The sequence below is a fragment of the Helianthus annuus genome, chromosome 8 (assembly GCF_002127325.2).
Source record: "Helianthus annuus cultivar XRQ/B chromosome 8, HanXRQr2.0-SUNRISE, whole genome shotgun sequence".
Classification (NCBI taxonomy): domain Eukaryota; kingdom Viridiplantae; phylum Streptophyta; class Magnoliopsida; order Asterales; family Asteraceae; genus Helianthus; species Helianthus annuus.
In genome coordinates this window covers 7,105,861-7,117,919 of record NC_035440.2, presented here as the reverse complement: position 1 = coordinate 7,117,919, position 12,059 = coordinate 7,105,861, and the positions used below count along the sequence as shown (strand labels likewise).

Genomic DNA, 12,059 nt, shown 5'->3' with positions numbered 1-12,059 from the left:
TACGAGATAACGGAATAAGACATCACACGTAACCGATTTGATCCGGAACTTGCCGTATAGTCCATATATATTAAAAAAAGATGTATAAAGGAAAAAACGGCAAATTTAGACTATTTATTGACCCGTTTGTTAATTAAATACAATTTTAAAAAATTTAAAAAAAACCCCAAAACGCCCCGCTATGCTCATAACGCGGCGTTTTGGTCCCAAAGCGCCGCGCTATGGCCATAGCGGGGCGCTTTGGACCCTCGTTATACACTGAAGCGGGGCATCTTCCCCCCCACTTCACCCAAACAACCAAACACACACACTAGGTGCGATTCACACACACTCGAGCGATTTTCGACGATTTTTTGAGCTTTCCACCGCATAAAGGTTAGATCTAAACCCCTTAATCTTTCCTGTATCTTTTCATTCAAATTTATTGGTTGATTGTTGTTGATTTGAGCTTGATCCGCTGTCTCTTTGGGTTCTGTTCTTCAGAATGAAGAACCAAAGCGCCGCGCCGAGGCCATAGCGGGGCGCTTTGGTTCATGTTGATTTTTTTTTAATTTGTTTATTTATTATTAGTTTATTAATATTTGTTTAATTATTATTATTTGTTTAATAATTATTTGTTTAATTATTATTATTTGTTTATTTATTATTAGTTTATTAATATTTGTTTAATTATTATTATTTGTTTAATTATTATTAGTTAATTATTATTTGTTTAATAATTATTTGTTTAATTATTATTATTTGTTTAATTATTATTATTTGTTTAATTATTATTATTTTATTAATATTTGTTTAATTATTATTATTTGTTTAATTATTATTAGTTAATTATTATTTGTTTAATAATTATTTGTTTAATTATTATTATTTGTTTAATTATTATTATTTGTTTAATTATTATTTGTTTAATTATTATTTGTTTAATTATTAATATTTGTTTAATTGATCAACGTGCAGGGATGGATTTATCCGATGAGGAGATTGAGCATATGGATGAGGGATTGGTGGGGGACGAGGAGGAGCCGGCATGTCCGTATCTTTAGTTTCCGGTGGGGTCATGGGCGAGGGGGAGATGCGCTAGGTTGCGCACCATACCGATTGGGGAGCACGTAGGCATAGACTGGTAGCTGCTATCTACCGTGGGGGAGATCGAGCGGGCGCGTGAGATAGTTGGGCTAGATACTCCTTGGTCGCGCCTATTTGAGTTAGCGATGGAGGACTCGTACCCGGAGCTTACGGTCGAGTTTTGCTCTACGTTTACATACGCGCCGCATCCGGCGGATTACGTGGAGGACCCTTTATTTCCGGTACACGAGGTTACATTCCGTCTGGCCGGTCAGCAGTTTGAGATGAGTGTGCGGGAGTTTGCTGTCCACACAGGTTTGTACACTGAGCCTGAGCTTGATACTGATTTATATACGCAGGCTGTTACGATGATGGACAGGCAGACGCTTATTAGTTTCTGGAGGGCCATTTCCAGGGTTCCCTTTGGGAAATCCTGGCAAAAGGCCACCACCATCATAGATCCCTTGTACCGATACCTGCACCAGGTGATTGCGTCGACTATCGTGCCGCGGGGTTCCAGCAAGGAGAAGGTCAACCTTAGTGACCTTTTCTTTCTTTACTGCCTACTACGCCGCCAGCCCTGCGATCTAGCAGCCAGCCTGGCAGAGTACTTTGCTACTGCATACCACCGGCAGCTCCGCGGGTTTCTTCACACTGGCTCGTTTATCACCGCCATTGCACGATCGCTAGGGATCGTGCCCGAGCTTGATCCGCTGCTGTCCGATCCGGTCCCGTCATTCAGGTTGGGCCGCGCGTCAGTAGCCGCTATGCAGATCACCCGTACCTTTGATGTCGGTCTGCGGTTCAGGGGTGCTGACGGGCTGATTTGGCAGCCAGAGGCGTTGCCGGAGGTCATCCCGGTTGTTATTGAGGTGAAGCCTGGGGTGTTAGCCCCTCCTGATGTTCAGCGGGACGCTCGGCGGGCTCAACGACAGGCTCTGGGCATCCCTGAGCCTGAGGATCAGCCTGAGGGTCAGGCTCAGGCTCAGGCTCAGGATGATCCGGCGCAGGAGGACCGGGTCGAGGAGGTCCATGTACCACCAGTTCAGCCAGCTCCTGAGCCGCCACAGTACCCGCAGCACGTTTACGCTGACCTACCTCCGGTAGCGCGTGAGGTGGCTCGGGACTTCGACCGGCGCCTCAGACGTCAGGGCGCACTCATTGACTGGATGGTCCAGACGCTCGTTGAGCTACGAGAGCTCGCTGCGTTGCCTCCACGTCCCCTCCCACCGTCCCCACCGCACGAGGATTAGTACATTAGTTTGTTTGTTTAGTGTTTTGTTATGTATTATGTACTCAGTTGTACCTTTTTGTTGTGTATTGTATGTACAAACTGATATATATATATATATATATATATATATATATATATATATATATATATATATATTGCAGTTAATCTTCTATTTACATCACGTTGGTTCTGGATTGTTTACGTTTAATTCTTATGGCTTTCTGTATATTTTATTTAACGTGTTCGTTTTATTTAACGCTCGTTGAACTTATGTTATACACCTTCTATAAAAATAATGACGTAACGACGTAATTATAAAACAACGTTAATTTAATAAAATAACAACGTTTTAATTCAAAAAAGGCAACATTCAATCATTCAAAAACAAATTCCCATTCACAACGGCAAATCTCACATAAAAATTTTTTACTCAAAAAATCTCTACCATACTAATTCAACCAAAAATCCCTACCAAACTAACCCACATCAACCCAAATAATCCCCAACCAAGGCTGTTGTCTTTTTTGCACATCCAAAGCGCCTCGCTATGGCCAAAGCGGGGCGCTTTGGCTTGGTCAACAGACAAGGACTGTCCTTGTCTGTTGACCAAGCCAAAGCGCCCCGCTTTGGCCATAGCGAGGCGCTTTGGATGTGCAAAAAGACAACCAGCGTGTGCGAATAGACCCAACCTATAAATTAATCAATCTAATTGATTTTAACATATGTCAATGATATCAACACTTTTCTTTATGAAGAATTATATCAACACATTGAAAACAAAAGGAGGCTCCAAATAAAGAATAGATTGCTTGTTAGCATAATTATAAGGAATTCCCTATAATTGATATAACTTATTTTAATATCTTACCATTTCTTTATAATTGATTGGATGTCACAAGACACTTTTTAAATGGTTCTTAGGCTAGAGGGTATGGTATACCGCCTCTGGCCACATCACCACTTTTAGCGCCCCCTACCCATCCCTTGCGCGCCAAAAAGGGGGACACCATCGATCCCCCACCAGCCTAATAACGAGCGCTATTAAGTATGCATGTGTGACCCATTTCTTTTCCACCAATCACATTTCCCTCTTTTTTATAGAGTATATTACAACAATCTTCCCTTATGTATGTCACTTATTGCAAACTGTGTCCTTTGTTTTCAGTAATTACAGAAAACGTACTCGATGTTTGCAAACCCTTGGAAGTTATGTCCTTTAGCCCGAATTCAGTTAATTTTTGTGGTTAAATCTGACCAAACGGACCCCACATGAGGGTATTTTGGTCATTTTACTCTCATGTGGGGTCCATTTGCTCAAATTTAACCACAAAAATACCCCACTTGCAAGGGTTTGCAAACATCGAATACGTTTTCTGTAATTATTGAAGACAAATGACACAATTCCGAATAAGTGACATACGTAAAGGACGATTTTTGTAATTTACTCTTTTTTTATATTGTTTAAAAGGGACTTTAAACTATTGCAAGGATTTTAAAGGAAGGGTCTTTAAAGCCACCCATATGAGGTGAAGCCTAGATGGAGCTGATGTGGCGTGATAAAGCCTCCAGGGGCATTAAACTACACCCTCTAGCCTTACAGTTTGTGTTTGTATACGAAATGTGATTTGTATTTAATGATAAACTATAAGGCTACATGTTACAGGGCGCCAACGGAGGGCGTTGGTTGCCTCGTTGGCCGTGCCACCGGTGCTAACACCAACACAGGGGCGTGAGGCAAGCCCGTGGTTGGAACTATAGGCGTGGAGGCAAATCTTTGAATATTGTGGCCTTTGAAACTGTAGGCGTAGCACAGAGGATTCCACTAGTTATTAACAAAACCCCCAATCAAGCCCTTCCGCTATATCTCTTTAAAGGCCATAAGGGTGAAAAAAAGTGTGTCACGTGACAATATTTTTCTCTCAAACAAGCCCTCGTAACACATACTCATAACATATATTTTTATGATCAAAATTAAAAAGGTGTGTACACGAGTCAAATAAGTGCATACTTTAAACTATTTCATAAACGTTATCGTGTCACTTTGTCGACAAACCTATAATCACAAATTCGACGATAATCAGGTTTCCAATCTCCATGGAATAATTCATCACTACAACAATCTCCATCTTCTTCACTTCACTGTCCTCCACAAATCCAATATCTTAATTTCCACTCAAGGTATCATAATCATCAATTTCGTGTTTTTTTTAATCTCATAACAGTCTGTTTCATCATCGATTTTCATGAAGTGTAAATTAGGTTACAGTTGTATTCCAATTTATGGCAATTTGAAATTTAGGCGATCGAATTGCTTACAATTTGTGATGTTTACATAATTGTTCATTCAGTTAAAATTAGGGCTTTTTAAAGTTTTAAATTGAAATTCATGGGTAGAGAAGGGTGTATTGTTTGGTTTCCTGTAGCGATTTATAACGAATTACATATTAAATACTTCCCTTTTATTGATTGTTGTGTTATTGTGTCTAATGGCATGTGTATACTCTGTTAAAGTGTTAATCATACTAAATAGATTTTACTTATGTTGTTGAAAATTGTAATTTTTTAAGGTATGGATAATTACGTTAGTAGTGTAGAGCTTGGTTCAAAAAGGCGCGCCTCAGGCGTGCATAACGCGTGAGCCGCTGTGGTAAACGCATCAGGGGGATCAAGGCGCACCTCATGTAGTTCTGGTTCAAAATTGGTCAAAATTTGGAGGTTTATATGTTAAAGAGTAAATTACAAAAATCGTCTTTATGTATGTCAGTTATTGCCAACAGTGTCCTTTTTATTCAATAATTACAGAAAACGTACTCGATGTTTGCAAACCCTTGCAAGTTATGTCTTTTAGCCCTAACTCAGTTAATTTTTTGTGGTTAAATCTAACCAAATGGACCCCACATGAGGGTATTTTGGTCATTTTACTCTCATGTGAGGTCCATTTGGTGAGAGTTAACCACAAAAATACCCTCATGTGGGGTCCATTTGGTCAGATTTAACCACAAAAATAAACTGAGTTAGGGCTAAAGGACATAAATTGCAGGAGTTTGCAAACATCGAGTACGATTTCTGTAATTATTGAAGACAAAGGACACAGTTTGCAATAAGTGAGATACATAAAGGACGATTTTTGTAATTTACTCTGTTAAAACAAGTTTACTTGAAAAATAGTTTATGTGTAGAACGTATGAGAGATTTGCGGTTTCTGGTTGTAAGTAAAACTTATTTGGTTGTACATAGATACACGCCTCACCTTTTGGGACCAAAACGCCTTGGAGCACCTCACGTTTTTCTAAACCAAGGTGCAAAGAAATTAACCATAACTTCTTTGTTGGGTTCATCATAAATACATTACGACTAAGGGGTCAAACTCATCTTTTTCTTAGAAGAACAAGAACCTTATTTTTTCATAAAAATCGATGAATTCAGGTGACGGGGTCAGCCGACCCCTTGACTCCGTTGACTTCGCCTGTGGTAGTGTGTTGTTTGGTTATCGCTTTCTGTTTGGACCGAACATTAGTTTTTATAACTTATAAGCTATAAGCATTCATACAGTTAACATAATTTTATTTTTTTATTAATGAAATTTATTTTCTACTTAGGGTATTTGCTAAGAGAATGAGGTATTTATACGCGAGGGGAGCTTAGATGCCATCGGTTTCACACTGATGCAGACATCATATGACCACATAAACAGTTATTCAAATTTCAAAATCAAGAAAAGTGGCACCTAATGGAACAAGAATCAAGAAATCCATTTCTTCAGCCTAACATTATCGAATCTGCTAACGGGTATAGCTCAAGAATCAACCCGGATAAACGCGGGCGCCAAAACTTCATCGGGCCCGGTTTTCCCGGGTTGAAAAAACGAGGTCATACCCTCGGAAACCGTTCTTGGATCAAAATCGAGCAAAATGGGAACTCTAGAGTTGTGGAGTTAGATAAGGCTACTGTAATGAGACATTGTTCTTTACCGGCTAGAGATCTTCGGCTTTTGGATCCGCTTTTTATATATCCGTCCACAATATTAGGTCGTGAGAAGGCGATTGTAGTTAGTCTTGAACAGATTAGATGTATAATTACGGCTGATGAGGTTTTTCTTATGAATTCGTTGGATGGATCTGTCGTTCAGTACAAATCTGAATTGTGCAAACGCCTTCAGAGAGAAAAATACCACTCAGGTAAATATTATGTTAGAGTTTCTCCTATCGGGCCCACAATCATGTGTATTATTCCAGGAGTTATATTGCATAACTTTTTTAACCTTGCTGTTTGTTTACATTTAGATGATCTAGCGTTTGAGTTTAAAGCATTGGAACTAGCTTTGGAGTTTGCATGCCTCACTCTCGATACTCAGGTACAAGCGCGGCCTAAGTAGCTAATAACGGGATTCTAGGCAATTAAAGAGCCGAAATAATCGTTATATTCGAGTAGATAGATGTGGAAAATGGGCGGGTGTGGGGTGGGCGGGTTGGTTGACCCAAAACACTTACGTCTAAAAAGGTTCGAATTTTTTTATAAACAACTAGTGTGTCTGTAAGTTATATATGTTTTTAGGAATATATATCAACCCCAAGTTAGGGGCTGTTTGTTTACCTCTTAATAAGACTCTTAATGGTTCAAACCTTTTACTGATTCAACACTTAATGGTTCAGACTGTTTGTTTCGCGAGCAGATGTCTGAATGGTTCAGACATTTGCCTCTGAATGGTTAAGTTTTATACTGAGTGTCTGAGTTTGAATAGTTAAGACCTCTAATCTGAATTGGTCAGACATTTGCCTCTGAATGGTTAAGCATTATACTGGCTCTTAATGGTTCAGACCTCTTACTGGTTCAGCACTTAATGGTTATCTCTTACTGATTCAGCACTTAACCATTCAGAAGTTGCCAAACAGCCCCTTACCTTTTTTGTGATAGATACTTCAGTAAAGTACACGGATGGTCCCTGAGGTTAACCAAAATTTTGGATTTGGTCCCTAGCTTTTGAAAAGTACATGGATGGTCCCTGTAGAACTAAACCCTAAACTACAGGGACCATCTGTGTACTTTTGAAAAGCCAGGGACCAAATTCTAAATTTTGGTCAAGCACAGGGACCATCCGTGTACTTTACTCTAGATACTTATTGGTATAATTAATAGGTGAAGGAGTTGGAAATGGAAATTCATCCTGTGCTTGATGAACTTGCAAAATCAATAAGTACTCTCAATCTTGAACGTGTTCGTAGATTCAAAGGCCACCTTCTAGCATTGACTCAACGGGTGCAAAAGGTACAAGTAAATTTGAATAATTATTTATTAGTAAAATAGGTTTGGCCAATTTTGCGACTTTTGTCCAAAGGTTTGTTTTTCCGCATCTGGATCCAAACCTTGCCATTTTCATGCGGTTCGTTAACTCCATCCATTTTTCTCCGTTAAGTCAGGGGTACTTTTGTCTTTATTGTTAACTTAAAGGGCAATTTAGTCTTTTTCTACGGTGTTCGGTCTTTTTACATAAAGTGAAAAAGACCGAATTGCCCTTTAAGTTAACAAAAAGACGAAAACACCCCTGACTTAATGGAGAAAAATGGATGGAGTTAACGAGATGGATGAAAATGGCAAGATTTCAAACCTTTTGGATCCAGAATCGGAAAAACAAACCTTTAAACGAAAGTCGCAAAACTGGCCAAACCTCAGGGACGAAAATGGCATTTTACTCCAAAACTTATAATAATTATTTTTTTTCTAAAACAAAACTTTCAGGTATATGATGAAATAGAACACCTAATGAACGATGATGGAGATATGGCTGAGATGTACTTAACTGAGAAGAAACAAAGGAACTTGTGTAACGATTTATACGATCAAGTACAAGGAAATGATGATACTAGCGGGCCTGAAGTGGGGTTAGGATCAAAATCCGCTCCCGTATCTCCTGTGGGGTCCGCTGTGGGGTCCGCAAGTGGTGCGCATAAACTGCAAAGGGCCTTTAGTAATGTAAGTGCACACAAACATGGAAGCTTGTTGGGTTCATCAGTGACTGGTGAAACCGAAAACATAGATCAACTTGAGATGTTGCTGGAAGCCTACTTTGTTGGAATTGATAACACTCTAAACAAGCTGCTTTCGGTAAGACATTAAATTATCCAACCGCAATGATTGTCACTATATTAGATTTTTGAGTTAACTGTCATTTTCGTCCTTGTAGTTTGTCCGGATATGCTAGTTCAAACCAAATTTTATATCTGTACCATTTTCATCCCTGACATTCTTGAAACATGTCAGTTCCGTCCAAAAAAACATGAGTTAACTGCCGTTTTCGTCCCTGTGGTTTGTCCAATTATTCGGTTCATCCTTAGTTTTTTTAGATGGAACTGGCATGTTTCAAAAATGTCAGGGACGAAAATGGTACAAATATGAAATTTGGCCTGAACTGGCATAATTGAATAAATCACAGGGACGAAAATGGCAGTTAACTCTAGATTTTTATTTACATTGATACTTACCTCATTTAAATTATTATACTACTACAGCTCAAGGAGTATATTGATGACACCGAAGATCTGATCAACATTAAACTTGTAAGCGACATGTTCCTTCTTTCTTGCAAATGTTCGATATCAACTTCAACCGTCGCAACTGTTTTTTAGTATTTGACTAATGATTTTGTATGATGTTTGGTAACAAGGGTAATGTCCAGAATAAGCTGATTAAGTTCGAGCTGCTCTTGACGGCGGCTACTTTTTTGGCAACCGTATTTGCAGTAGTGACAGCTGTATTCGGAATGAACTTTGAAGATGAAGTTTTCGATGAACCAAACAGATTCCACTGGGTCGTTTCTACGAGTGCAGTGTTATGTGGAGTTTTGTATATCTGTTTCTTGCTTTATTTTAAACATAAGAAAGTTTTTCCTCTCTAGATTTCATCATAAAAAGTTGCAGCTGATGTATGTATTTCTTTCTTATTGCTTCTTCTATACAGTTAAATTATCTTTTACTATGGGCATTGTGCTTCTATGGTTGTACTAAACGGTTAAATAATTACACATCCTTTAACCTATATTATACTCATTATTCACCATTCAAACTTTTGATACAAATAATATTGTTACTTTTGGAAATATACCAAGTAGGGGTGTAAAAAAGCCCAGAGTCTTGAGAGCTACTCGTGATCGAATTGGTTAAAAGTTCGAACAAGCCGAGTTTTAACGAGCTTGAGCCCAAGATCAAGCCTGAAATAGAGCTTGTTTAGTTATCGAGCCCTAGCTTGAGCTTGAAATACAAAGCTCGTTTAGACTCGCAAGCTTAAACAAACCATAAGAAAATTTGTACATATAATATAATTAATGATAATGATGATTCTTTATAACCCATTTAAACCCACTTCTAAAAAGTCCAAGGGGGTTTCAACTTAGGCCTATAAAACGGGCTCGAGCCGAGCTTCGGCTCGTTTAAGCGATATTGAAGTGAGCTTGAGTCGAGCTTTTAGGTCGTTTGAGGTTCTCAAAATAGCTCGAGCTGAGTCGAGCCGAGCTTAAGCTTTGGGTTTTTGCTCGCGAGCCGAGCTCAAGCTCGAGAGCTTCATAAAACGAAATTTAACACAAAAAGTTGTGCATGAAAGTCATATGTGATGTCAACAACATGTCACCAAAAGAAAAAGCTTTCGTGCTTTTGTTTTATTTTGAATGGTAACTACTTTGTGTCTTCAAAAAGAAAACAACGGGATGACCGACATTGCACAGCGGAGCAAGCACGCTCAATTTTCAGATCAGTGTGGCGGATAGGGGATATTGTTTAGAACCGTAACTGGGACTTTATTTAGAACGTGAAATAAGAAAAAAAAAAGAATGATAGGAAACGAACGGGGCCGGACAGGGCGGCGGCAGTGGCGGCATGCCGCCCTGTCTAGGGTTTTTCTCAAGTGGTGACGGCTAGGGTTTTGTTATTTGTGTGTGACGCGGCGTAAACGATATAGAGCGTAGGTTGCTCTGTTATTGATATGTTTGATTACAATAAGCTCAACCTATTCACAAACCCTATCTGCCTATTTAGACACCCTTTGCCTCGTATATGCCTCGTATAGGCCTATACGAGGCGTATAGGGTTACATCAAAGTCAGTGTCTGACTTATGTCACTTCTGGTTTGACTGCTTCAATATGCCTCGTATAGGCCTATACTGGGCGTATAGGGTCCCTCGTATAGGTCTCATATATGACCCTTTGCCCCTTATATGCCTCGTATAGGCCTATACTGGGCGTATATAAGGGTTTTTTTTTTAACAAACATTTTATACAATATTAATCGTTTTAGCAAACTTTTATACAAAAACGAGTTTTTTATTTTAAATAATTAATATTAGGACCCCTCGTTGGTGTTTTTTTGAGTTGAAAAATGGATGTTTTGGTAGGGTAATTTGATTTTTTTGGAGGGTGATGTTTTTTTGAGTAAAAAAATGGGTGTTTTGATGAGGTAATTTGAGTTGTTTTTTAAGAAAAGTTTTATTTTTTTATAAAAATATTTTACCGTTTTCAAGATCGGCCTTTAAAAATATTCGATCGTAGAAATATTACATTATTTTTAACATATAGTGTAGTATAGGTCTCGTATAGGTCCCTTATAGGTCTTGTATAGGTCCCTTATAGGTCTTGTATAGGCCTATCGACGTATACAGGCGTTGTATCATATCCTATAGTATCGTATCGTATCGTATCGTATTGTATTGTATTGTATCGTATAGTGTAGTATAAGTCTCGTATAGACCTATATGGGACCTATATGAGACTTATACTATACATTATACGATACAATACGATACCATACTATACGATACAATACGATACTATCGTATAGTATAGTGTAGTATAAATCTCGTATAGGTCTCGTATAGGCATTGTATGGGCCTATGGATGTAGTATCGTATCCTATAGTATCGTGTTGTATCGCATCGTATCGTATAGTATAGTGTAGTATAAGCCTCGTATAGGTCTTGTATAAGCCGATAGTGTTGTATCGTATCATATAGTATAGTATAAGTCTCGTATAGGCATCGTATAACTAATATTAGTGTTATTATAATTAATATTAGTGTTATTGATATTAATATGAGTTTTTATAGTTAATATTAGTGTTATTGATATTTAAAAAGAGAAAAAAAAATAGACGCCCAGTATAGGGCTATACTAGGCGTCTATGTGGACCAAAAGACCATTATACCCCTGAATTAGGCCTATACTGGGGGCAAAACAGGGTTATAATGGTCTTTTGGACCCCTCGTATAGGCCCAGTATAGCCCTATACTGGGCGTATACTGGTGTCCAAAAGACCATTATATCCCTGTTTTGCCCCCAGTATAGGCCTAACTCAGGGGTAAAATGGTAATTTGAATTATATACATACGCCTCATATAGGCCTATACTAGACATATATGAGAGGCAAAAAAGACCAATTAACCCCCAGTATAGGCCTAAATCAGGGGTTAAATGGTCTTTTTACGCCTAGACGCCCAGTATAGGCCTATACGAGGCAAATAAGACAAAATATGACATAATCAGAGATTCTCTTAGAAATTGAAAAAGGTAATACGCCTCGTATAGGTCTATACGAGGCGTCTTGAAGGGTGTGAAAATAGGGAGTTGGGTGTGTGAATATGTAGACCCTTATAATATATAGAGATAACAAGAAACCCTAGAAACCTAACCAAGCCCGTAGGCTTACACTAATAAACCCTAGTCTAAGAATGCATTCCAATACAATCTTAGTGGTAATTGACAAAGCCAAAAGTTTGTCC

The 12,059-nt window shown here is 38.7% G+C and overlaps 1 protein-coding gene across 1 annotated transcript; it reads left to right on the top strand.

The window, feature by feature from the left end:
* Positions 1 to 4,280: 4,280 nt before the first annotated feature.
* Positions 4,281 to 9,331, top strand: LOC110871896 (magnesium transporter MRS2-5). Its single transcript, XM_022120653.2, has 7 exons — positions 4,281 to 4,477; positions 5,899 to 6,477; positions 6,583 to 6,653; positions 7,436 to 7,564; positions 8,036 to 8,401; positions 8,806 to 8,853; positions 8,961 to 9,331. The coding sequence occupies exons 2-7, from the start codon at positions 6,030 to 6,032 to the stop codon at positions 9,189 to 9,191; spliced, it is 1,293 nt and encodes a 430-aa protein (XP_021976345.1). The 5' UTR covers positions 4,281 to 4,477; positions 5,899 to 6,029; the 3' UTR covers positions 9,192 to 9,331.
* The last annotated feature ends 2,728 nt before the right edge of the window (positions 9,332 to 12,059 follow it).